Genomic DNA, 26,331 nt, shown 5'->3' with positions numbered 1-26,331 from the left:
TTAGTGTATCAACTGCTTCTGTCATGACCAAGGACACTGCATCTGCAATTTGTGTGCACAAAGTGAAAATTGAACGCTCTGTCAAACTTTAATATCAGAAACTCCACTGTCTGCTTTTTTGTTATTGAGGCCTTGGCTGTTCTATATTGCTTGCTAAGAAAAAGTGACACTGAGAATGGTCATTCAGCTTTGTACAGTAGTTGTTGGAGGAAAAAATCGCAAAGAATGGATGATTTTTAAGAATCAATCAATTAATCAGTCATTTTGTTCCTTCACCAGATCACCTTGGAGACATTTCAAATGTCAGTGTTTTTCCATAAAAACAGCAAGTTGTTGTGACTCAACATTGCATTGTCCGGTCTGCCACAAACAACATCTATCATGTATTGATATGCTAAATAGGCAAATTCATGAATATTTATTTCGATCGCTTTGCTAGTACTTTATATAATGATGGTTTGCAGAAGAACATACACACACACACACACACACACACACACACATATATATGCACAATAAAAATGCACAATATATATATATATATATATATAGTGCATTTTTTTTACTGATATTTTTCAATAACAGCAGCAGGAAGAAGCCAGCTGGGGCACAGGAGAGTGACGAAAGGGGTGAGATGGAGAAAGAACAGACACACTCAGAGAATAAGAGAGAGTATCCCTAGGGTGCACTGGCTTAAGTGGACCTCCAGGTGCCAACTATCTCAGACATACACTTGGCTATTCCAGCATTACCTTTTCTGATATTTTCCAGTAGCTCTATCTATGTTAAATAGATCACATAGAAAATGCATTATAAAATAGTTTCAGTTGAAAAATATATCTCTAGGTATACCAACTTTTTGAAACATACACTTGTGGGGTACTTCAGTTTTGTCCAAATAACTGCAGTCTCATGAAGAGGACTGGTAAACGCGACTCCAATTCAAGTTGCTTATTTAAACGTCTCTATCAGAGTATAGAGAAGGTGAGTGGCCACAAGTCTATTACTTTCCTAAACAGGCTGAAATGCTTGGATTATTCATTAGATGTACAGTGGGGAAAATAGTTCAACCTAATGGCTGATCTGCTGTGAAGCATAACTGAAGTTCCTGATATTCTTCTCTTTTTTTTAACAGACACTTGCAAATCAGTAGTCGATAGACCAGTCCAGCAAAGCCTGAAACTCTTTCCCTGGACACTTTGTAGCTTTTACTTTGTAGTCATTATGTATACTTCTTTGATATTTTATCTGCAGGAATAATTAAAAAAAAATGTTGGATACACTAACATTTGCAGCATTGCCCAAAGTCCAAATAATGTAGAGATATGTATGTGTGTGCCTAAAGTAGCCCCTTATTTTCTAGTTAGATGCATTTTTATGTTTTCATGTGCAGTAATAATGATTTCTGTGCTACAACAAAATTACCACTGGTCCCTTCCTGGTCAACCTGGTGAAAACTGCTTAGCTCTTGCCATTGTCTGTGGGGCAGTAGGATGCATTCTTGTTTTTTTTGTTTGTTTGTTTTTTTTCTTTTTCCCACTACGAAATAAGATATTCTCTAGGAACTACTTTTCCCGTTTCCAGTATTCCAGTAGCACAAATTGTGAAATTTCTGTCATCTTATTCAATAAAGTATATCCTCTCTGGAAAAGGAGCTGTTGTCTGCAAAAAATGAGGACATGGGATTGTATCAGTTTCATGTATAAAACTGAAGCTTATTGGATGGAATTATTGGATGTATATTGAGTTCAGGGTTATTATTTGTATTGCAACCGTTTCCTATTGAGACATAATACATTTAATTTTTTATTGAATAATATGTAGATTCCCTATTTTGTCGGTTCATAGCAATCACGAAGAACCAGATTTCTTTTTACTGTCTGACCAATGCTAGTTCATTCATTCTGTTACATTCAGAACTCATCCCAATATTTCATTCCTACTTGGATTTCATGATATGAGAAAATGTTAATTTAAAATCTGGGTTGTCTTGTTAGGCCAAACAGTACTGGCTATAACATCTTTTGAGCCCTTCAGTGGGAATAAGCCATGATTAAGGCATTAAAGTGTTGCTGCGTTGTACATGGCTGGAAATCAACATTTTCATCTGACTGCAGACTCAAATTATATAAAAGATTTTGAAATCGGAGATGACCTTTGTTGAAAGCAGGTGTCTGAACGTAATTAGGTCTACATTAGTATGCTGTGTTGGGTGTCATGTTGGGTCTGTGCAGTGCAGACCAGCACGTTCTCTTCAATTACTGTGCTAATCGAATCCACACTTAGTGCACTCTTGGAGGTCTCTGATGAGCAAGACTGATATTTAAAGAGCATGCAGGTAGAAGAGGTTGAAAGGTCAGATTGGAAGGAACAAATTTGACAAACACCCCTAACAAACATATATTAATACACATATGTTCTTCTCAATCACCCTTTGATTCTGCTACCCCTTGTCTGCCCTCACCACTGCACAGACCCTGAGGCGGTACCTGGGGCTAAAGACTTTACAGGGCTCTGCCTCTGAAGCATCAACAGTGGGCGGGGGAGCGGAATTGAAGATTAGGGAAGTGAACTGAGTGTGTGCGTGTGTGTGTGTGTGTGTGTGTGTGTGTGTGTGGGTGTGGGAGAGAAAGCAAAAGAAGGCAGACAAACACATGCTGCCATCAGCGTCTCTTAAGGTGCTCCAGGGATATCGCAGATGCCATTAGACTGGGTCACATACAGCAGAGCAGATGATATGTGGAGAGACTACAGAGCATCAACAGACAACAGCGCAGACCTCAAAGACAAATTGATTCGACAGTTTTAGGATTTGTTTCTCGTTCCCTGGTGTTCAACATACGTGGGATGTCAGTGTCTCACTTTATAATGTCAGGTAAGTTGTCAGTCACTGAAACACACAATGCACTAACTTTACTATTGAGAGGCAGTAGACTAAATTCTTTAAAAATCATCATAGAAAAGAACGTTGATGTCCTTCAATCACAAATACAGCTAAAAGGAAGTAACATTAAAGTAAAAGCCACTTAATAGTATAAGGAAACATTAGACATATTATGGTGATTCAAATGCCACAACAAAAAACGCCTGTTTATTAAATGCTGTATGCAACAAGTCTGTCATATTGACAACAAATAATAATGATCGAAGTTAAAACTAATGGAGGAATGTTTTTAGTGATGATGTAGTTAACTTTGCTGTTCCATAATTTTTCATTGAATCTTCTGTATGTTTTATATTATTTTCTTTCTAAATTTGTATGTGTGGCAAGGATTCCAATCAATTTAATTATTTACAAATCTTGCTTGCCCCAGGCCTGGTTCATTAAAAGCATTGATATCATGAGTATCACACATGTAAATTGTATGTTTCTGCAAGGGCATATGTAAATAACATGATTAATCATGATTTTGAGTGTTGTTAGTTAGCTATTTATACAGCATATGTATAGGCAAGCCATATTACAACAGTAACCTAGTATAGTATACAGAAGAGTATACAGAAATGTATGTCAGTACTTACATTTGCATAGAAGGCAAATATTATTCCAGTTTTATTGTTGACTCACAAGGAAGACAGAAAGGAAGCCCACACAACATGTAAAGCGGGCAGGACGTGCGTAATGAAAGCAGCCACACAAAGGAAATGTCACATAAAGTGTTCCTAAAATAAAAAAGAACTGAACTAATTATGCTCTGTTGTTGTTTATAAGACACTGGTGCCTCCATCTTTTATTCATCAAGACGCTTGGCGGCTCGAGGTTCTCTGTCTTTCTCTCTCCTGCTCACTCTCTCAAATCTCATTTCAAACAGAACCCATTGAGGCGTGGAGCTGCATTCCGAATCACAATGAACTTGTTTCTCAGCAGTACGGAAAAAGGACGGAGGAGGAAAAAAAAATGGCAAGAGTGAAGATTTAGCATGGCAAACAGATAGAAAGTAGAAGAGAGAGTGAGGGCTTTTTAAATGTTACCTGACAATCACCACTGCACAGCAGACAAAGACGCGGGTTCACAAAACAGGAAATAGATGACTTGTTTTGGTATTGGGGGTAGGCTGCAGGTTCAGAGTCAGTCAGCCTCAGCCCTGTGAGCACTGGGGCACTCATTTCTGATACCTGCAGAAACAGACATGCACACACAAATGGGCATTTTGAAACACACAATCTTAAAACAAGTCCTTGATTTGGAAAGAAACTTTCAGAGGGACTGTGAATTAATCAAGTCAGGCATCCCTACTACACCCTCTGCCTCAGGAGGGCCTCTTAATGTGTGATTCACATTATTTAATGGGGAATTTCACGCTCATCTCCTGAACTGACCAAAGTGCACAGTCTGGCATTGCCTCATTACACAAACTGCAGGATTTTCTTTCTGTGGATATTGTACCTGATTCTCTTCGTCTGGGATTCACAGACATGTTAGATTTGTCATTCTACAGCCGCAGGTTTCCTTTGGGAATAAATACTGTCACCAGGGATTTGAAGTCTGTGTTAACAAGGCCCATCACAGTTTGACAGTCTTTAGTGAAGACATTGCAACAAATGCATAATGAAAAGATGAAGATGAGAAGAGATGTCCAAAAACTACACTTTTTTTTGGTTTATTTTTTAGCTCACTGAGCTTATTAGGATGAAAAATGGCCAAAATGTTTTCTGAACAAAGTTTTCTCCATCAGTATTTTATTACTGGTAAATTAGAAAAAAAAACATTAGTTATAAGCATGTTTAGTTTGAATGATCTTGCTTGAGCTCATGCAAAATTGTAATTTAAGTAACAAGTTCCACACTGGGTTTGTAGGTGAAATGGTAAAGTGCAAGTTATTTTTGAGATGCGCAGAAAAAAAAAGCTGTCTGGAACTCACAGAGAACTTCAGAGTTGATATGATCCATCTCAGAGCCGCCATCTGGCCTTGGCTTCTGTTAATAGAGGGTTTTGCTCTGAGCTAGCCAGCACGTGGCTGGAGACAGAGAGAGAGAGAGTGAGAGAGAGAGAGAGAGAGAGAGAGAGAAAAGCAGGACATTAGAGAGAGAAACTTAAAGGTGAGAACGGGAATGAGAAGGAGTGGAAGAGAGAGATGCAGAAGCAGAGCAGGAGAGACAGTGGGGTGTACAGGGAGAAGACAAGTAAAATTAAGTGAAAGAGATATGGCAAGATACAGAAAGAATGGTGGAAAAAAAAAGAAAAGGTAAAAGACTGAGAAGGGAGACAGGAGCAGGAGAGAGTGCAGTGCACTCTGGGGGGGACATGTACTTAGAAAAAGGAGTAAAGCGGAGAAGCGGAGCTTTAGAGTACATGTGCCCCAGGGAGGATAGTGTGAAGTACCTTTTGTCTTCCCACCATCAGGAGCTTCTTTTGAATAAACCTAGCCAAGCATTTCCTTTTTGTAAATCTCACTTTGAAGAAGGGCAAAGCTAAAGCTTCTCCCACTGTGGTGATCGAGTTTAGTTGTACCCTGGCCCACGCAAATCCCTTCCTCAATAGCTGTGGGTGTGTAACAGTTTCATTTCCATTTTAGAACATAGGGAGATTGCTCACTGCCTAGACGCATAACAGCAGTTTCACCTTGGTTGTGAGCCTGCATATGTTGTCCACAGTGATTGGCAAGGCTGTGTGACCAATTTGATTTAAAGCTTTATGTCTGCTTTCTTTATCCCCGAGACTTGTCAAAAATGACACATGGCATCATGGCAAGACAGGCACGCTTCTACCACTCCTTCTGCACTGCCATCGAATCCCAATGGGAAGCAGAAAGTTCCAGAGTGGAATTCATTACCAGTTCATCACCATCATGATCACCTGTTAACTGTTGTTTTAATGCACACAGGTTTGCTCCATCAGAGGTCCCAGGCGAAGGGGATTGTAAATGCAGAAGAAACAGAAGCTACTGCTGAAACCAGACTGAAAAGTTAGTGCAAGATTGCATTCGAAGGAGAGATTCTTGCATGTTACTTGGGGGAGATGGTAATTAAGCCTGGGGCAAAGAGGTAAAGGATCAGCCCAGAGCTGTCATCTGCAACTCTTCAGCGCCCTTTCTCTGATAAGTGAGCCGTTTTCTGTCAACTCAAAAATATCAAAGAGGAAAACATAGCAGGGCGGCACGATGGTGCAGTGGTTAGCACTGTTGCCTCATAGCAAGAGGGTTCCAGGTTCGAATCCCGGTGTTCTGTGTGGAGTTTGCATGTTCTCCCTGTGCCTGTATGGGTTTTCTCTGGGTACTCTGGCTTCCTCCCACAATCCCAAGTATACTACATCAAAAACATCTTTATGAAAAAGAATGTTTTCCTCAGTTGGTTTAGCCTATGAATGTTGTCTTTTTATATTATATTATAATTATAGGTGTGAAAATAGTATGCATGACAGAGACAACCAATGACAGGCATGTGCAGGTAGCTTGTTGAAGGTATTTAAGTAAGATAAGTATTTTCTCTCTAACTCTGTGCAAAATAGCAGAAGTGACCTGAGTTTGTAGTTATAACAATAAGAAGAAGAAGAAGAAGAGGAAGAAGAAAAAGAAGACTTTAAACAAGTACAATAATTAGGTTCGAAACATGTGGCTTTTGATGTTTCTGTATCTTGCAATTGAAGGCGATGCACACTTTCCACTTCTCACACTAAATATAAATAAATTAATATAAAAGACTTTCTTTGCCTTATCTTTTGTACTATTTTCAGGATGCTGGCTGTGCATTCTTCAGTGCTGCATTGTGAGTAAAAATAATTGAACCCATGAAGCTTTTTTTTTTTTTTTTAAATATCCCCATATGTGAATAACAAATGTAGGAGTTGTAGTTGTTGCTATTGAAAACATTATTTTATTGCTTTATTTAATTTTACATAAAATCAATGGATCATTTAAGAAGTACTTCACTTTTTCTACTTTCACTAATGAGCAAGTGTGATGAAATACATCAAATAAAATAAATCCTAGAATTAAAGTTTATTAATTAATGAAAGTTAATTCCTTTTGTGCAATTACTTATATTTAATTAAAAGTTAGAAATCACTAATAATTCAAGCACACATTTTGCACACATTATTTGTCTTCTCCACCCAAACAAACAAATTATTTGTACACATTGTACACAGCATACAAATGGAAACCCACAAGCACATATGCAGGCACAAACAGCCACAAATACACACAATGACCCGATTTGTTGTGAAGAGGCATAAAATCATATGAATGTGTAGTTTTCTCAGTTGCCCCAGGATTGTTGGTATTGCACAACAGAACTGAATGTCTCTTTGTATCTCAAAGTTCTCATTAAAAAAGCTCGCATAGTCTGTTAATTTCACTCATCTCATGAACGGATTAGATCACCATAGAACAGACCTGAGGGCAATCTTTTTCCAACTATTTTGTTTAAATAATTCTGCTCATATAAAATTGTATGATAATAATTTATCAACCCAGACAAATGAGGACAATCTTGCTGGTAGCTACATTATGTGTGAGAGCAAGTAACTTTGTCTCTTTAAAGCCTGAAAAGAAGTCAACAGTGTGTCATGTTTTAAGACCGCCAGTGATTTACATTGTTGCACATCAAAAACAAGACAGCTGGTAAGAAACGCAGGCATCAGCTGTATGCCATGCTGCTCAATTCGGCTGAGTTCCTGTCAATCTTAAACACTGAATCATGTATTCGGTACTTATCTCGCACGCCTGCTGTTTACTTACTGTTCCATACAGATTGCACAAAATACAAGGGACACACATTAAAAACAATGATGAGATGAATCCAGGCAAAAATGATCACTTCTTTTGAACTATTCTTATGAAACCTATAGAAAGATGCCATAGAGAATTAGATATAAGCAAAAGCAATGAATTGAATGCTTGCAAAACAAGCTGTATGTCTTGCATTTGTACAATACATAACCTTAATTTAATCAGATAAAAGCTATTTAGATTAAAAAGTTATTTTCAAGGGAGATATGAGTCCATGTACAATTATCTCACACGGAAAGGAAATACATGAACATATATCCAAATATATGCAGAATATATACAGAATATATGTTGCATGTATGCAATATTTAAGGTCATATATGTGCATGTATGTGGATATATAGGAAATATATGTGTCATATATGACTTATATATATATCCACATATAGGCCACAGTAAGGTGCATATATGTCATACATAACGCCTATATCTCAATTTATTTGCAAATGATGTAATGTGCATATATGTTCAAACTAAATGTATTTATGATTGTACTTATTTTAATTCAATGCAGATTGAGGTTTGCAGAAGCAAATTCAATGTATAAGACAATAGCTTTTTATTGTTTTATTGCATGCATTTTTAAAGTGGGCTCACACTCTGTCATCTATCATCAACTCGATCCATATTACGGCGACAGGCGAACTACCGACTCGCAACTCTTCAGCGCCCTTTCTCTGATAAGTGAGCCGTTTTCTGTCAACTCAAAAATATCAAAGAGGAAAACATAGCAGGGCGGATGGTGCAGTGTAGCACTGTTGCCTCATAGCAAGAGGGTTCCAGGTTCGAATCCCGGTGTTCTGTGTGGAGTTTGCATGTTCTCCTTGTGCCTGTATGGGTTTTCTCTGGGTACTCTGGCTTCCTCCCACAATCCCAAAAAGTCCAGTCCAGAGTGTACCCTTCCTCTCACCTGTAGTCAGCTGGGATAGGTTTCAGTCCCCTGTGTGACCCTGATGGATAAGCGGTATAGAAAATGAATGGATGAAAACATAGTTTGGCATGTGTCACATGGTATTTGTTGGGCTGCAAAATAATAACTGATAAGTATACTACATCAAAAGCATCTTTATGAAAAAGAATGTTTTCCTCAATTGGTTTAGCCTATGAATGTTGTCTTTTTATATTATATTATAATTATAGGTGTGAAAATAGTATGCATGACAGAGACAGCCAATGACAGGCACATTTTAAAGTGGGCTCACATATATTTTCCAACATATACGCACATATTCGAAGTTGGCCCCCTACATATATATCCATATATGCACACATATATTTGCATATATGCTCTACATATATATGTAACTACATGTGTGCATATATGGATATATATGTACATATAGTTGAAAGACATATATGTGGGGGGCCAATTTCAAATATGTGCATATATGTTGGAAAATATATGTGGCATAGATAAAAAACATATATGTTCATATATTTTCTTTCCGTGTGGGATACTAAATAAATAAGAACAATAAATCTCATTAGAATGCAGAATAGAAAAAAAAAAAATTAAAAACATAATTATAATGAAATAAATGAAATAGAATATATTTAGTGGAGCATTTTCCAGACAGTGCATTGCAGTCTATGCTTGACTATGCTAAAAAAATAAATAAAAAAATGTTAAACAGAAATCGAGTATTTCTCTTGTATTTGGCAAATATCCAGTTATGGCATTCATATTTTTCTCTGTTCAGTTGCCTTCCACCCCGTCATGAACACAGATCTGGTTGTTAGCATTTTCTTAAAAAATGCATACAAAAAATGTATGTATCCTCCAATTATACCTCTGACATTACATTTAACCTTTGCTTCTAGCCAGTGTTTTCTTTCTCATCTCTCTCACAAACACACACAAACACCCGCCCACACACATGTACCATTCAAACTTTTTTAAATCATCCAATAACAGAGCAATATATCCCAATTCAGGAGCTGCCAATCAACCTCAGCAAGCACCAGAAACCAGAACCACAGGAATTTAATATCTACATGTTCACTCTTCCTAATATGCTGAAGGGATAGTGTGGCCACATTTTATATTCCAACATGGCTGTACACCAGTGCACAAAGCAAGGTCCATAAGGACATGGTTGGATGAGTTTGGTGTGGGAGAACTTGACTGGTCCACACAGAGCCCTGACCTCAACCCCATCCAACACCTTTGGGATGAACTGGAACAGAGACTGTGAGCCAGGCCTTTTAGTCCAACATCAGTCCTCAAAAATGCTTTACTGCATGAATGGACAAAAATTCGTACTGAAACATTCTAAAATTTTATGGAAAGCCTTCCCAGAAGAGACACTCTATGACAGAGTTGCACGACTGTGTGATCCATGCACCTTCAGCACAAAATACAGTGCTAAGTAGGCCTGAAGATTTCAGGGCTGGGTTCTGTTTGGGTAGGTGTTCCAGAAAACCTGATCAATAGATCCTTTGCATTTGTGACTGTTGAAACTCTGCAGGCTACTGTGGACAGAGAGCAAGCATGATGTGCTCAGCATAACGTGTCCTTGAAAAAAAAAAAGAAAGGAAAAAAATCTGAATTGACACAATAGACACATCTAAAGGGACCAAGATGTATGGTGAACAATTCTGAATGATACTGCAGCAGTTTTATGCAGTGGCAATCTGGCTTGTTCATATGGTAAAAGCAGAACTGTATATGAACTGAATACTGTCATAGTGTGATCCCATGCTGTATCAACACACCCTGATATTATTGAATAAAGCAGGTGTTCTTTCTGTATTTGAATATACAGAGAGAACCCATGCACCTCTCTGTTTTTTTTCCCAGATGACCTTCTTTGAAACTAAAATAAAACAATCCATACTGAAGGTGCCAGACATGGTATTACATAGGGACTTCTTTTTGCAAATAGAAACAAAGGTTTGGTGCCAATATATTATCTAACACAGTTTCCCCACTTTGATCAATGCTTATACTCCTTATACTCCTAACCAAAAACTGTTTCTTAGGAGGTGTGCTGCTGATAATGGTTAACAGTTAATTTCAATCTAGTAGACATTTTATAAATTGGAGTCAGATTGGTTAAATTTATTATCTTGATTTTTTTTTGTTTTCACAATTCTCTTAAATCCCGTGTGTATTTAATAGGATATAACATACAGGAGTTAAAGAGAACAGGATGTTTTTTAGAAGTGTACATAAAATTGTGAAAATAGTGTGAACCCACTAAAGAGGTAGAGAAGGAAAAGACAGGATGAGGTAAGAACAGGTTGAGCCTTACGACCTGTTTCACATGAAACAGGTCATGAGTCTCAACCTGTTCATTGTGTCTTGCGTGTGTATGACATCAGTCCAGTAACATGACCCCCATCAGCCACTACTTTCTGATCCCCTGTCTGTCTTTAGCTCATTCTTAAACATACTTCACGCAAGCAATAGACATTTGAGCTCAAGCCCCTTGAATTTTGTCCCTCTCTTTATGGTTTGGTTCATGTAAAGAAGAACTGAAGAATACACTCTTATTTAGTATCCTTCTCAATAGCACTAACATTAACAATATTCAGTTTTAGGTGTACAAGACAGACGTGTCCTGTAATATGGGTCCAAAATACATATATACTAATAATAGGTTTATTACCATAAACTGGCAGATAGCTCATCCACAGAGCTCTAACCTTTACATTACACTTATAAAAGATAACAGAATAAAGATAAAATAAGTAGTCTGTTTTAAGCAGGCATGGGTTACAAATAAATATGTGCTTGCTTCTATGACAGCCAAACACAACCATTACAATTGGGAAACCATAGCTTCTGGGTATACTTCCTCTCACACACCCATGGTTTTCTGAGCAAAATGGAATATGAATGTCAAAATAAAGAAAAGATTTGAGGGGTTTTGATAGATGCCAGTGATTTCCTCCTCTCATTCATTCAGCCCCTTTTTGTTGTGTCTATTATAGTTCTACGCTGTCTTTTCTGCAGCCTTCTCTCTGTCATGCATGTTTAAACTGCATTACATACTTGCCTCTGCTGAAAAGAGGGATTTTTCTACCCATTCCTTTTCTGAGCTTTTGTTTGTTAAATCTAATCAGTCTCAGTCTTCATTCTTGGATCCTTGGCCAATGTTTAGGAAGCAAGTTGAAATAAAAATGTACAAAATATTTATTTGAATATATTTATATATGTATTATTTTTTAAATTGAGGTCAGTTGATACATATTGCCACATATATTTAGAAAAAAAAATCCTTTTTGTAACCTTAAAATCAGGAACAGGGATATTTAGGCTTGACATGCCTGGCTATAGATACCATATTGGTATTATGCATGAGGAAAGAAAATGCACTGCTTTGGGAAGAACACGATCTTTTGTTACAAGAACCTACGCAAGACCAAAACGACCTTTTCCTTAATTCATGCTCTGTTCATGCTTTATAAAAGAACTCAGCATGGCAGAAAAGGTAGGAAGACTCAAGAATACTAACAGAATGCACATGATGACAGGTAATGCGTCAAACTTGAAGACGGAGAGACAACATGTTTTGTAATTGTATATAACATGCAAACATATAAATTATACAAGATTTCTTGGTCAAGCGGTGATTTTGATTCATGTAGTTCAAAAGAAGACAAATCCAGTTGGACTTGAACAAAGAATTAAGACATTGGATAACCAGTTTTTTGTTTTGTACCCGTTTGCAGCAGTATTTACTTGTTAACATTTATTACATCTGTGTGCTTGCTGTTGTCTTCAGCCATGCAATGGGGTGTATGGGCCGTATTGCTCTGCCCCTACCTGCTTACAGTAAGCATCCCCTTGGACTGTAGGGATGAGCAGGGCACCGTCTCCCGATGCCCCTCCATCTCCCAAGAGAAACTTCTAGACCGAGTCATCCAACATGCTGAGCTCATCTACCGTGTCTCCGAAGAATCATGCTCTTTATTTGTGAGTAACTTAAATGAATCTTTGCAGTTGTGCAATGTATGGGAAAAATATTTTGACTGTGTAGCAGACCTGTTGTATCCATACATTTAACATGTATATAGCCTCAGGAGTCACGTTTCAAACAGAGAATCACATGGTGATAGAAATCATTTTCATTGTGCCTACTGAGGGAGAGGCAATCTAAGAAAATCCATTGCCCATAGGGGGGAAGATTTTTATGCACTAAAGCTAGGCATGAGTTAGTTTTATGAAAGATTTTGATGAAGTATGAAATCAGCATTTTGAAAAGCAGCACTGTCAAAATGCAGCCTTAGGCAAAGGCTACAGAGACAGCAATGCAGATGTTACCATTTAAGTAGCTGTATAATATCACTTTTTATGTAGAACAAAAAAAAAGTTATGTCATAAAGCTGAGTTATCCAAGAGTGCAATGAAAGTCTGTTTTCTTACATGTCAGTGCTAAAAAGCACCTAAAAAGACATATCTCAGCAAATGTAGTCTTAGAAGTAAGCAATGTTTCCCTAGCAATGTTAGTCCTTATCATTGAATCTAAAATGTAATCTAGCCCCACTTGGAATGAGTTGTGCAATGAGGACAAAATGACTTTTTTTTGGCCTTTCTCAAAATATTCTGGACTCAAAGCACTGACACTTTCTGTTAGATTCTCTGTGTTATTTGCTTTTGATTCTGACATGATCATTGCTTCGCTGCCAGCCTTCAAAGTAATCTTCTGTCTCTCTTCTGAGCCAAAGATGTTTTATTGAAGAAGCACGCCTACAGTGGAGAAACGCGAATGTGATAATGATATACTGCAGCAGTGAGAGGACAGGTTTTGCAGCCTGTTGAATCCCCTTCACTGTGCAGAACCAAAGCGGTCTTTGAAATTGGATGAGCTTGTTACTGAGAAGCTGCATGGGTTCTACAGATGAGAACATACTGGAGAACAAACTATGTCTCTGCTGTGTCTCCAGTGGCCACGATTGGTGAAGCCTTTGTCTCCGTTTTCCTGATGCGGGTTTTTCATATGTCTGCCACTGTGTGTTCTTGTGATTCTATACTGTGAAGGCTTTCAAATCAGTTATTGAAATACATTGTAGCATTGCTTGTCAATTTTTAAAGAGGCTATTTCTTTATTTTTACAGTTGAGTGTAACCATTTTAACATAATGCCTAACATTGTTTTCCAAAATCAAAGACTGGAATATGGTATCAGTTTTGAATATGAGTAAAATAAAATCTAAATAAAAGCCTTTTCTTAATTATACATATACTAAACCCTAATTAAGAGGCCTCAGGATAAATGGGTCAGTCATTACAAATAGTCACACAAATATATGTATGTGTTAGTGTGCACATACATGTACTGCATGGCTGTATGCATGCATTTATGCTCCTTTTGGTTTGTCTTTTTATTTTTTATTTTTCACTGTGCTTTTATGGATTGCAGGAGGAAATGTTTATCCCATTCCCTCTGCAACTCCAGAGGAATCAAGCTGGTTATGCATGCATCACCAAAGCTTTACCCATCCCCAGCTCCAAAAGTGAGATCCAACAGATATCTGTGAGTACATGACGGTTGATCAGTTATTGATTTTTATTTCTTTTGTCAAGGCTTTGATCTTGATCTGCGAATGTCAGTTCATTTACACATACACATGCAGTTTCCTTGCGTGAATGAGTGTTAGTGTATGCAAGAAAACGAAATACAAACTGTTGTGCATGTTTGTGTGAGTGCATGGATTTGAGTGGAGGATTTTTTTGTATGTACATTTGTGTGCAGACTTGGAGATTGTATTTATGCATGACTGTCCGCATGCAATGACTTACAAACTGCTAAGAACCCAGGCTTTTTTAATAAGGAAGTGCAAGTGAATGCCCCCCCCACACACACACACACAATTCTTGCCCCTGTCAACTGTTACAATGAAATGTCCTCAAATCTCATACATATGCTCGTCTGTATAACATTAAAACATTTATCAGTGCCTACTGAGGTTTTGACTGCTGTCCAACAGTAATGTCCAAAGGTCAGCTTGATCAGCAGGATGGAAACTAGAACTAAAGGCCACTGAAGGTTGATTTGGCTGTGAACTGTAATCTGGGTAATGGGAAGTTCTACAATAATCCTCCTTCAACTAACAGAGGCCAAGTATATATAGCAAAAGCAATTTCTTTAAGGACCCATTTTTAGCAGTACTGAAACTGCTGGTTGAAGTTATGTCATCATTATAACAGTGAACGTGATCTTTGAAATTGCATAAACTGCAAGGCTCTTCTTTATGTTAATAATTTATCCTCTGCCCTTTCTGTTGAAATGTTGCCTGCTCTGCGGTTTAACAGCCATTTATATGGTGGTCATTTGCACTTACTTTAGAGTCTGTTCTGCTTAGGGGAATTTAAGCTGGCTCAACCCATGACATTTCAACATATTTTAGTTGCTGAATATTTCCCAGCTGTCGAGCCCATGATTCGAAGCCATGGGCTTAATCATGCTGTGATTAAGTTCTTCAGTCTTTTTGATAGGATATTGAATCTGTTCATTATTATTCATTATAAATTCTGAAGGATTTCTACTCATTACAGATAAAAACATTTCCATAAAGACATGAACAGAGCAAAGCTTTGTTGAGTTTTGTTGTGACTTTGTATGATGAAGGGCAACTTTGTGCTCAGTTGTTATGCTTCTATGTATGTTGTTAAATCATTCAGTTCTATCAACTCTTTCAGGACAGATGGTTGCTCCACTCTGTGCTGATGCTGGTCCAGTCGTGGATTGAGCCTTTGGTCTACCTGCAGACAACACTGGACCATTACGATGATGCCCCTGACATGTTGCTCAATAAGACCAAAAGGGTATCCGAGAAATTGATCAGTCTTGAGCAAGGGGTGGTGGTCCTCATCAAGAAGGTATGTCAGATCACACTTCTGGATTTTACTGTGCAAATGACAAATTGTACTTATTTTGATAAAATTATTATTATATATTAGATACTTTGGTTGATAATACTCACCTTTATGTCTGAATATTTCTGTCATGTTTCCAAATGTTGCTGTGCAGATGTTGGATGAAGGAATGGTGACCACAACATACAGTGAACAAGGCCTATTCCAGCATGAAGCGCGACCTGAGATGCTGGACTCTGTTATGAGAGATTATACCTTACTTAGCTGCTTCAAGAAAGATGCCCACAAGATGGAGATTTTGCTCAAGCTTCTCAAGTGTCGACAAAATGATACATACAACTGTGCATAAAAATATGAAGTGCAGCTTTTAAATAATACAGTGTTTTGCTTTAAATTAATTCCTGAAGTTGGTAGCCGTCCACTTATAGATATGACCATGCCTTGGGCGATTTAACCTTGCTTGCAATGGAATACATTCTTTATTGATTGTTTTGGAACACCTTCACACAAAACTAAGTAGATATTGCATGTGTAATGCTGTGCCCTCTCTTCAACATGCTGCATTTTATACCTCCCCCTTCAGTAGATATTTTAACCTGGCAAAGGCAACAGAGGGCAAACTCCCAAAAGATTATTTGCGTGTCGAGCTGTCAAAAAAATCTACATATCCTGCCATTGATTTCCATTTCCTTTGTTCTTAACTGGAGTTTGTATTCCTCGCTGGCTCTTGCAGTGTTTTGATTATTCCCACGGCCCCCAGAGTACAGTGTATTCAGTGAGACTCCCTTTCTAAATGGAGTTGGTTTCACTCCTGCATTATTAAGATGAAACACTTACACCAGAGACAGGAGTCAAACAGAGAGCAATCACTACTTAAAAAAGAAGATACATTTTGATTGGTGAGAGTATGAGAGAGCTAGAGAGAGGGGAAGAGTACAAATAACAGCTAAAATGAAACACGGGGAGTTTTTGGTTAGACACAGGTTTAGATTTGTTCAGTGCTCATGAAATAATCATGAATATTTATATGCCTTAACTTTCCTAATTTAACCTGAATGTAATAAAATAAGTTTATTATTCACTTTTAATAATCAGGGGGTATAAAGTTTAAATTTTAATTGTTAGATATTATGACTATGTTATGCAGAATGCAAATTTCACTTTTTTGTGCTGTCGTGTGTAAACAGAAGAAGCCCAGTGTAGCCTGCTGTGAAAACCTTTGTCTTTGTTGATTTAAGGCGCTAATAAAGCAAATGGTACAAAGAAAAGACAAGAAAACAAAATATTTCCTTGTGAGCAAGTGAAGGAGTGAGTGAAATCTGTATCTTCATACCCCTTGTTCTCTGTGGATGTAGATCTGTATATGTTGGTGGAAGGGGCAAAACTGAAAAATGTATGTAATGCATGAAAAATGCATTCAGTTTTGCCCCTTCCACCCCCAAACACTAGAGGGCAGTGGTACTCTTTCTTGAGGGTTATCTCAATCACTATATTGACACGTTAAAATGTCATGCATGCTATGACAGTGCATGTTGTGTTTTCAAATGCACTGAATCAATATGGAAACAATGAAACTGGTACATGTTGCCCTTTATGTGCCCCCCTCCCCCATCATTAATAATCATTAGCATAATATATTGTCACAGATCTCTTGATCCATGTGATCCCAGTTGCCAAAATATAGCGCCTGCAGTAGTTATCCCACTTATAGTCAGTGGAGTTGAAATTGGCAGGCTGCATTGCTTGTTCCTGTTTTCATCTGCCACCACTCCATAAGACAGAGAAACAATAAAGGAAGCAGCTGCCTTAATCCCCCCCCCCCCCCCCCCCCCCCCCCACACACACACACACCTCAAATTTCTTCTTTTTTCCACTCTTATGAGTGTCCTGCTACATCCTCCATTCCTCCATCCTCAAGCCATGTCAGAATATGTAAATCAGCCTTGCGGTTGCCACAGTGAGTCGGGTGTCAGCAGAAAGGTGGTATCGTGTGGTCTGGTTGGATATTGAGGCAGGATGTGGTAGGGGGGCCTAGTGTCAGCAATGTCAGGTTCAGCTTCCTGTGGCCTAATGACTTCAGTATGGGGGCTGAGAGGAGATTGGGTAGCCTCTGTTCTCTGCAGGGCTGCAGCCTCACAGACAACCTTCTAGTCCAACCTTCAGCTTACCTCATTTGGTTCCTGACAACACGCAAGTAATCATAGGTGAGGTAAAGCCCTGTGCCCACACCCACTTCTCTAGCTTTGAGGCCATAAATATTAAAGATTGGCTATAAGTAGTAAGAGGAGGGAGGGGCTCAGAGGAGGGAGAGAAAGATGTTAGGGAGTGGAAGGGGAAAGAAGGACACAGGGATGAAGGAGGGGTGTGGGGCCCGGATGATTACACAGTCTAACTATTATAACCTGAGGAAAGGAAATCTAGACTGTTGGGATGCATAAGTGGAGCAAGAGAGGCAGACAGAAAAGGAGAGGGAGAGGAAAAGAGCAGGAAATGTAAAGAAAATGGATTTATATAAGGAGGAAAAGAGGGCAGTTGTCTCTATTTTTTCACACAGTGGTGACATGAAATGTGTCAATCAAATAGAGAGGAAAAATATGGCAGAAAGATGTGACCAAAATGAATGGGAAAAGACTGAGCTCAGCTCTGAGAAATGTAACAAGCAGGGAAGTAGGTTGGATCTGGAGAGAAAATAGATGGCTTGAAGGCAGGTACACAGCTAGAGGAGTTGGTGAAGTGGTGTTGGCTTGATATGAAACTGAGACTCAAAGTACGAAGTCCTCGAGCCTCCAACGGCTGGGCTGGCTCCCACACTGTTATTTTGCTTTCATTTATGGCTTAAAACGACAGTTTGGAAGGACCTAAAACAGTCTCACAGCCACTGCATGATCTCCCACACTGAAAACCATGTAGCAGCAGTTCTCTGACTTTCCCTCATTTTCTCTGCTCTAATGACTTATTTAGGCTGTAGCAAGAACTTGTTACTAAAAGGGATTGTTCAAAAACAGCTGCTGCTTTTGAGATACATCCATTTCTATTACACCACTGAAAACTAGGGAATTTGTTTTGCCTAAAGTCTCCTGAGTGCAGCACTGGGGGCTACATTATGCACTGCTGTCAGTGTCAGTGTCTGAGTATGTGTGTATCAATCTTAAAGTACAACATGTCTGTTGTACTTTCAGGCTAGATGTACCAGTGGTACATCTAAACCTCTTGCTTTCCAACTTCACATCATCTTCTGCCTCTCCTTTGGCTCCCCAGACGAGGCATCTTTTCGAGACTGTGTAGAGACGTGAGTGAGGGGTTAAGAGGTCATGGGGATCAAGGCCATCCTAACTGTTCCAATATGTTAAAAGATGTCATGTTGTAACAACAGCAAGCTCAAGTTTCACTCTGGGCAGACAGTGTTATAGTGGGTAAAAAAAAGAGGAAGCCAGCATGACCGACGAATACAGCTGAAAATATTCCCACACAGCACAGACATACACACACCAGAATGTAAATTAATTGATCATTTTTTGTAGTTCACTAATATTTCCTTTACAACATTAACAATTACATAAAAGGATAAACAGGAGAGATAAGCAAACAGAAATTTCCTCGAGTGAAACAACTCTTCGGTGTCTAGTCGTTGTTTACCCAACTGTTAAATCAACACATTATCTCAAAGCTTTGTGTACAGTGGTTTACACAGTTGTTGCCATTACATATGACTGCATGTGGTGCAGTCACAAAAAGAGATAATGCCTCAACGTGCAGCTATGATTAATAGGGGAATAGGCTGGTCGTGGCGAAACAAGCCCTTTAGGGTGTTTGTCGATTTGCGCTGATTGAACACCAGCAGGGAATTAAGTGATTACCTTAGAGAGTGTGGGGGAAACTGGCTGAAGCTATGTGAACTCAGCAGGGAAGCAGCCATCAATCGTCCTAAGCTGAAGCAGGGAATCATGGCTCCGTTGTCCGACAGAGAATTCCAAAGCTGTGAAGACATGGAGAAAAACAGGGGGAAAACATCAACGAGTTGTAAATAAAAGCTCCAGACGAGGAGCTAAAAATATGCACTTTTAAACTTAGCTCTGTTCCTAATGTTTCTAAAATACAAAGTCTTACTTGTCCCGGAGCTGCACTCAAGGCACATTTCTAGATCATTTGAATGAGCAGTGTGAATTATATTTGTTTGTATATGCCTTTTTTTTTCATTTCATTTATTAATTTACCAACAAGAACTGCAGTGATGTTGTGGTGTTAGCGCATCTAATGCTTTGGTAGCATTTTCTTGTCTTTGTTTGGTTCTGTATTTTCCCTGCTTTGTAGCTAATTGTATTTGTGTTTGAGTGGAGTTGGTTCTAGGGGATAGGATGGCATGCTGTGCTTGAATTAAGGGCGTACATACACAGCCTGCAGAACCGCTACCACCTCCTGTCATCTTCTGGCTAATTTTCAGTACCACTTATTTTAGCTTAAAAAAAGTTGTATGAATTCTAACCTTGAAACAGCCGCTTGAAGTTTGACTAACGATAAAAACTGTTTATGTTCACTATATATGTTTTGTTAATTTATAAAATAACAGACAGCAGATGACACTAAAACACAGTAGAGAGTGCATTTTTTTTTATTCAAATTACAAGTTCATTTTTTTGATTTTATCAGGTCAAGTCTAAAACCATCAAACATGTGCCTTTGTGACTCAAGTGACTCAAGTCGACACTGATACATGTGATGAACAAAAAATAAATAAATTGGGATAAATTTGTCAAAAGTCATGTCTAAGGGGCTTTCTTCACAGACAAGACAGTAAGGAGAATATAACTGACATGATGAGTGATGAGTGCATTCTAACAATATACCGACCACTTCACAGCTCAGCTCTTCGTTAATGAGCCTTAACCAGAAACTGCATATGTTTTTGCAAGATTTGAGTGGTATTCGGCTTTACACAGTTTTAAAAAAAAAGTTCCTCATCGTCATTGTACAACCTCTCCTTTTGTTTAAAGAATGGAAGCGGCAGTGTGTAAGCCTGTTTCGGAGTCTCCACAGAAGCTGATTGTAGTTGAAGTTTGTAGTTTCATTTATAAAGCATCAAGATGCTGCCACTCACTTCCACTCATCATTTCACTGTGGATATAAAGAGAGACAAAGAAAAACATCTTAGAAGACTGTATCTAAACCGGCAGCTGTGGAACAAACGCCCTCACTTTAGGAAAGAAAAACGAAGGAGGGAGACAGATGCCAAAAGAAGCTGAGCTTAAATCAATGCAATTTCCTCCCTTCATGTCTCTGGCCAGAAGAGTTGATTTTCCACCACTTTCACTTTTTTTGTAGAAAATAAAAAAAGAAAAAAATAAGATTCCACTTTCAGATACTGTAAATCACAACACACATGGAGATGGTAAGAGAGAGGGAGGGTTCTGGAGGGGCATATATTTGTCTTTCTGCCAGTATGCGTCTGCTTATGTTTTTCTTAGATCAAGACACAGGCCTAAAATCTAGTGCAGTTCCTTCTCTCCAGGAAGCACTTTCATAACTTCAAATATAATAATTTCCTTTTTGGAAAGACGCCGGGGATTATCCATGCGTATTTGGCTTTCATTTATCTGTTTTCTTCCTCTGAAAGAAAAGGATTGTAGAAAAAAGGGGGAGCTCACACATAGTAAAATGGTTGGACCTCTGGCCTCTGATCCTAAATAGGTTTTGATAGGTGTGGTGAATTCAGTTTCAGCTCAGGGATTATGATTTACTGCCTCTCTGGTTTGGCTCCAGGAAAGCAGCACTCACATCCTCTGCCTATTTTCCTGTTTGTTTTGCCTTCCCTTGAAGGCAGCAATGCTGAATGTAAAAGGTATGCAGGAAGAATTCCACCCTCCTCCTTATGGTAGTATGAAGAGTTAAGACTGAGATTGGATGAGTGAAAGGCATTTTAAATAAGTTAGTGTACTGATAAGAATATGAAAGATTTTGAACCAATTACTGGGGAGCATTTGTGTGCTGTGATCACTCAAACAAAAAAAAGTTGAAATTGAAGTGTCCTCATAAGAGCAGTGATGTGCAAACAGGGAAGGTAATGCATCTCTTGAAAATGTCTACATATTCGTAAACACTCCCGTGACACTAGTCAGAATAGTTAGTATTAAGAGTGTAGTGTGCTCCTTTGCCACAGCTTGTTCCTAATAAATACCTTTCCTGAATGCTGATGGCAGATTCCATCTGTTTCTTTGTCTGCCCAAAGGCCAGCTTTATGTGGATTTGTGCATGTGCAGTCAGTTCTCACACTGTGTTGAATTATTAGCGCTCAGCTCGCTGTTCACTGCCACATGACGTGACATCCTCTGCCTCTTACTTGCACCATCCACATGAATAATTCTTACTTTCAAAAGATTTTGAACATTGTGTTATAAAGAAAAAAATGGCTGTGATAATGGTTATACAACCTTGGAGCCCTGTCTCATGCCCATGGTGCCACATGCCACCTTTTTGGCACATTCCAGACACAGAAGGTACCATCGTGCCTCTGGATGAGACTTGCCTGGCTTTAATGTACCTGCAATGCAAACACATCCACTTCAGCACGAGACTATCAGAGCAACTGTAGAACGGGACAGAGTTTTCAAAGTGACAAAGTCCCTAACAGGAGGAGGTCGAGGTTGAGTAGCAGGTCATGCACACACACACACGCACACACACACACACACACCTTTCACCTAGAGAGTTTGTGCCTCGTGTGAAAGGAAACACACCAATCTTTTCCTAAATTTAACCACACAGTTTTTGTGCCTAAACTGTCAAATTTATATTTAATAAATGTGTTAAGGCTTTGAGGCTTTGGTTCACCCTGGGCTGGTTGCCAGTCAATTAGGGACGACCACACACACATGCGCACACCTAGGGGCAATATAGAGCCAGCAGCCAGTTAACCTACTGTGCGTGTTTTTGGGATTGTGGGAGGAAGTCGCAGTACCCAGAGAAAACCTACACAGGCCCATGGAGAACATGTAAACTCTGCACAGCAGGGCCCAGACCGGCATAGGAACCTGGAACCCTCTTGATGTGAGGGGACAGCACTAACTATTGTACCACTGTGTTGCCCCCGTTTTGAAACATGCATCAAGAAAAACATTTCCAACATTTCATATCACAAGGACTCTCTTTCGCTCATGTTGGTGTCTTCAGTGTGTGAAGACATTGTAAACTAGATGTGTGCAGTGAATAGATTTTGGTACATCAACCCAACATCTGGTTGACTAATGGCATATTTGTTGTTTTATTTATTTCAATTTGTCTCCCCATGCGCAGTATTAACTTTGGCTGCATTCAATGCCTGTAGACAAATGCCACATTGTCACTACTGACCCAGAAAAAGGTTTTGCCCCACATTACTGCTTATGATTCGATCAGTGATTCATTCTTAATCGTACTCGTTCATTTTTCATTCTTTTAGAAAGTGTGAAAATTAAAATAACACTGGCAAGCACAGAAGGTGAGATTTTGATGCATGATTTATTTTTATGCACTATAGCAGGTTGCAGCTGGATAATGACTTCACTCTTTTTTTCTTTTTTTTTTAATGTTTAACATTCAAACATTTGGATACTACTTTCAGATAAATTGTTAAATGTGATTGTTAAAATTAGATGAGGCACCTTGACCCCTTATTTGCAATGTTTTTTGCTCATACTGACATGAGGCCCTGGCCAAAGAATGGACAGCCAGTGCATTATGATAATGATGTAAGTAACTTGCAAACTTTGTGCTACTGTTGATTATATCATGAAACTTACTCTGTTGTTTGAAAGGAGTGTGAGTATTGCAGCTCACAGGGTGATTTCTAATGCTAATGATCTTATTTCCCTTCCATAATGGAGCTGACTTCAAATATTTAATATAACCTAAATGCAATACGCCATATGCATAACTGTGACCTATCTAATCATGATCCAGCAGGATGATGCTTTAATTTGCAGTGTTTACTCGCTGTGGTCCCCCATACTCTAGCCCCAAATTCGTGGCTTCCTCTCTTGCCATGTACAGCTGACCAATTGTTTGTGTAGTTCTGAACCTCTCAGAGGAGCCCATGAGGGTAGTTTGATTTTCATGTGGTATTGGTGTAATCTGAAACTATTTGACACTAAAAGAAGAACTGTGATATTATTCGTCCCAAGGCAGCAGATTTAGGAATAGAGATAGTACATGTTGCAGCAGAGGGTAGTCATTAGAGAGTCCTGCTGATGAGGAGGGAACAATAGGAACCACATGTATTTTTGATAACATTTGCATTTAGGATCTACAGTTTATTTGGTACTGTTTAAAAATTCTTTAGTAGTATAACAATTGTACTACCCAACTGTCCAATGAAAGCTGTGTTATCCACAGGTGATGTTATGAGAATGTGATGCAGCAGAAACTGCAGTGATAGAATATGAAGTTCATATGCACCCGCAAAGCCATTTTATTGTCCATTAATTCAAGCGTGTAAATAAGTTTTGACAACACCTCAAGAGAATTAAAGAGAAGAGAGGGGCTCAGGTTGCCAGATTTTTGTGGTAGCTGAAAGGCATTTCACAACCTCTACCAACACCACAAGCAGCCTTACATTACTTACAGGGAATTTAAAAGTTGTGAGTTACTTTATATCACATATTACTGTCATGAACTAAGTTACCTTTGCTCAACAGTTAGCCCACGTCTCATGGTGTCTTTGCCACTTGACACAGCTGAGGTGAACTCAAGTCAAGTGTTTGCAGCTGTGTGAAAACTCAGTAGATTCACGTGGCTTAATATGCAAATAATCTTTGATGGTATGAGCTGAAAACCATTTTGAATCCTTCTAACTCTGAAAGTACCTTGAGAAAGTAAATCAGCCCTGGCAACAGTGCACATCTGTTTGGATTATAAACTTTCTGGGCATGTGTGGCTTGTCTGACTGGAAAGAAAGGCGAGGCTGCAGTAAGGTGGACGGATTTGATTGTGAAAGTATTTGTGTGCACGTGTGGACAGGGAGTGAAAGAGGTGCACCGCAGTGTGTTTATGTACATGTGTCTGACTAACGTTTGACTGTAAATCAGACTGGGAGCGGAACTGGTGATGGCAGTTTGTGTAGCCGCACTGCACATCTAAGCTCCGCAGCTGCATTACACAGTAACGGACAGACACACAGGCACAATTTCAGAATATTTTAAATCTTTATGGTATTTCAAGATTTAGGGTTATAGCAACCAGGTTTTTTTGTTTGTTTTTTTTTTGGCACATTTCAAAATATCTGAATTCACTGCTTTTCAAAATAAGCTCTGGGATGAATGAATGATAAATTTGAAATGTAATTTAAATCTTTTCAGTAACCCCTTTCTTCAGTAAAGTTGAAGTAAAAACTAAAATTTAAAATAAGGCTGAAGACTTCAATTTATGACGATAAGTCTTTTAAGAATAAACATCACAAAACACAATGAAATCAGAGAATAAAATTTTAGCTATGAGTTGTGTCTCAAACCATTCTGGCTTGGTATCTACTTCTGGCAGAGCACTCACACTCTCTTCCACACTTTTTTCTTTTTTTTTCACTTTCATCCCAATTGCTTCCCCTCCCTGTCCTATTGTTCCAGCGACGTGGCATGAACACAGCTTCCTGGATTCCCACTCAGCGAGGCGAAGGACAGCACTCTAACTCCCTGCCAAGACACCTTATCTGTGCCTGGCAGCCTGCAGACAGGATGGAGTGGTGAGGGTGAGGCAGGTGGGGGTACAGGGAGGGCTGGAGAGGGTAAAGGCTACAGGATGGGAAGAGGAAAATACAACAGAGGGTTTGGTGAAGGAGGGTGTATGAGTGAAGAAATGTTGAAGTATTGTACACAGGAGGTTTGAACTGAATTTATTGTTTGGATATGTTTTGTTTTATTGTCCTCCTTTTTCATATATTTAGCAACAACATGCGACATACCGTATCAGACTTTATCCTGGAGTATCCTTTTCATCATTGTCTTTGGTGTTGACACACTCCTTAAAGCTTTAGGAAGTAGTGTGCAGTTGAAAAAAAGTAAAAAGAAAAGACACATTTCATTTTTATCTGCCATAATCTGTGCATGGGAAGAAGAATAGAAGCTTAATACTCTGAAGCAACATGTACTGACAAAATGGATAAAAAGGATTGGATTGGAGTATGGACTGAGGGTTGACAGGATGGCCTGAGGGGTACTCTGCCAAAAGGCTGCAGTATGTTCTTTGACCGTTACCGTATTGTGAGTAGTTGGCTGTCCAAATGCCCTTTGGGTTCTGCATTGTTTCTACTTTCTTTGACATGGTGAATGAATGAAAATCCTCTGTCAGCAGTGGTGGACAGATCTAAGGCAACATTCCTCTGTTTTAGTTTTTGTTTTGGATGTTTCAAGGCCACACGGCTGCCAACTGGTGACTTTTAAAAGGCAAATTTCTAATTAAAGCTACAAAAACAAGGTCTTGTTTGGCAGAAGGATGATTCAATGGTTTCCTCTGTTTGAAACTGATAAGGGTGATTTATTTGACTTTGCAATTCTCTGCTGATGTCGTTCTGTTGTTTGTTTGGTTTGTTTTGGCACTGAAGCATAACTTGACATTAAATTGATTTTTAGGTGTGAGCAAGATTGAAAGTTCACCGTTTTACCCCAGCTCAAACTTCAAATTGATTAGTTGTTTCTGTGTGTGTGTGTGTGTGTGTGCGTGTGTGCATCTGCATGTTCGTGTGTAAACATGAGGAGAAGTCTCTTCAAAAGAAAAGGCTATGGGAAGGATTTTTCCTGTGGTTATAGGGACAAAA

At 38.8% G+C, this 26,331-nt stretch overlaps 1 protein-coding gene across 1 annotated transcript; it reads left to right on the top strand.

Moving 5' to 3' along the window:
* Nucleotides 1–12,139: 12,139 nt before the first annotated feature.
* Nucleotides 12,140–16,860, top strand: smtla (somatolactin alpha). Its single transcript, XM_046390465.1, has 5 exons — nt 12,140–12,209; nt 12,461–12,651; nt 14,098–14,211; nt 15,378–15,557; nt 15,709–16,860. Exons 1-5 carry the CDS (start codon nt 12,155–12,157, stop codon nt 15,901–15,903), a joined length of 735 nt encoding a protein of 244 aa, XP_046246421.1. The 5' UTR covers nt 12,140–12,154; the 3' UTR covers nt 15,904–16,860.
* Nucleotides 16,861–26,331: the final 9,471 nt, after the last annotated feature.

This window comes from Scatophagus argus, chromosome 5 (assembly GCF_020382885.2).
Source record: "Scatophagus argus isolate fScaArg1 chromosome 5, fScaArg1.pri, whole genome shotgun sequence".
NCBI classification, from domain to species: Eukaryota; Metazoa; Chordata; class Actinopteri; family Scatophagidae; genus Scatophagus; species Scatophagus argus.
The sequence above is the reverse complement of the archived record's forward strand: the minus strand, read 5'-3'. Positions and strand labels throughout refer to the sequence as shown.

Bases quoted from the DNA above. Each gene is read 5' to 3' on its own strand.
- smtla (XM_046390465.1), top strand. From the start codon at position 12,155: ATGGCAGAAAAGGTAGGAAGACTCAAGAATACTAACAGAATGCACATG. The intron at 12,652-14,097 runs GTGAGTAACTTA...TATGGATTGCAG, and splicing joins AAGAATCATGCTCTTTATTT to GAGGAAATGTTTATCCCATT. The intron at 15,558-15,708 runs GTATGTCAGATC...GTTGCTGTGCAG, and splicing joins TGGTGGTCCTCATCAAGAAG to ATGTTGGATGAAGGAATGGT.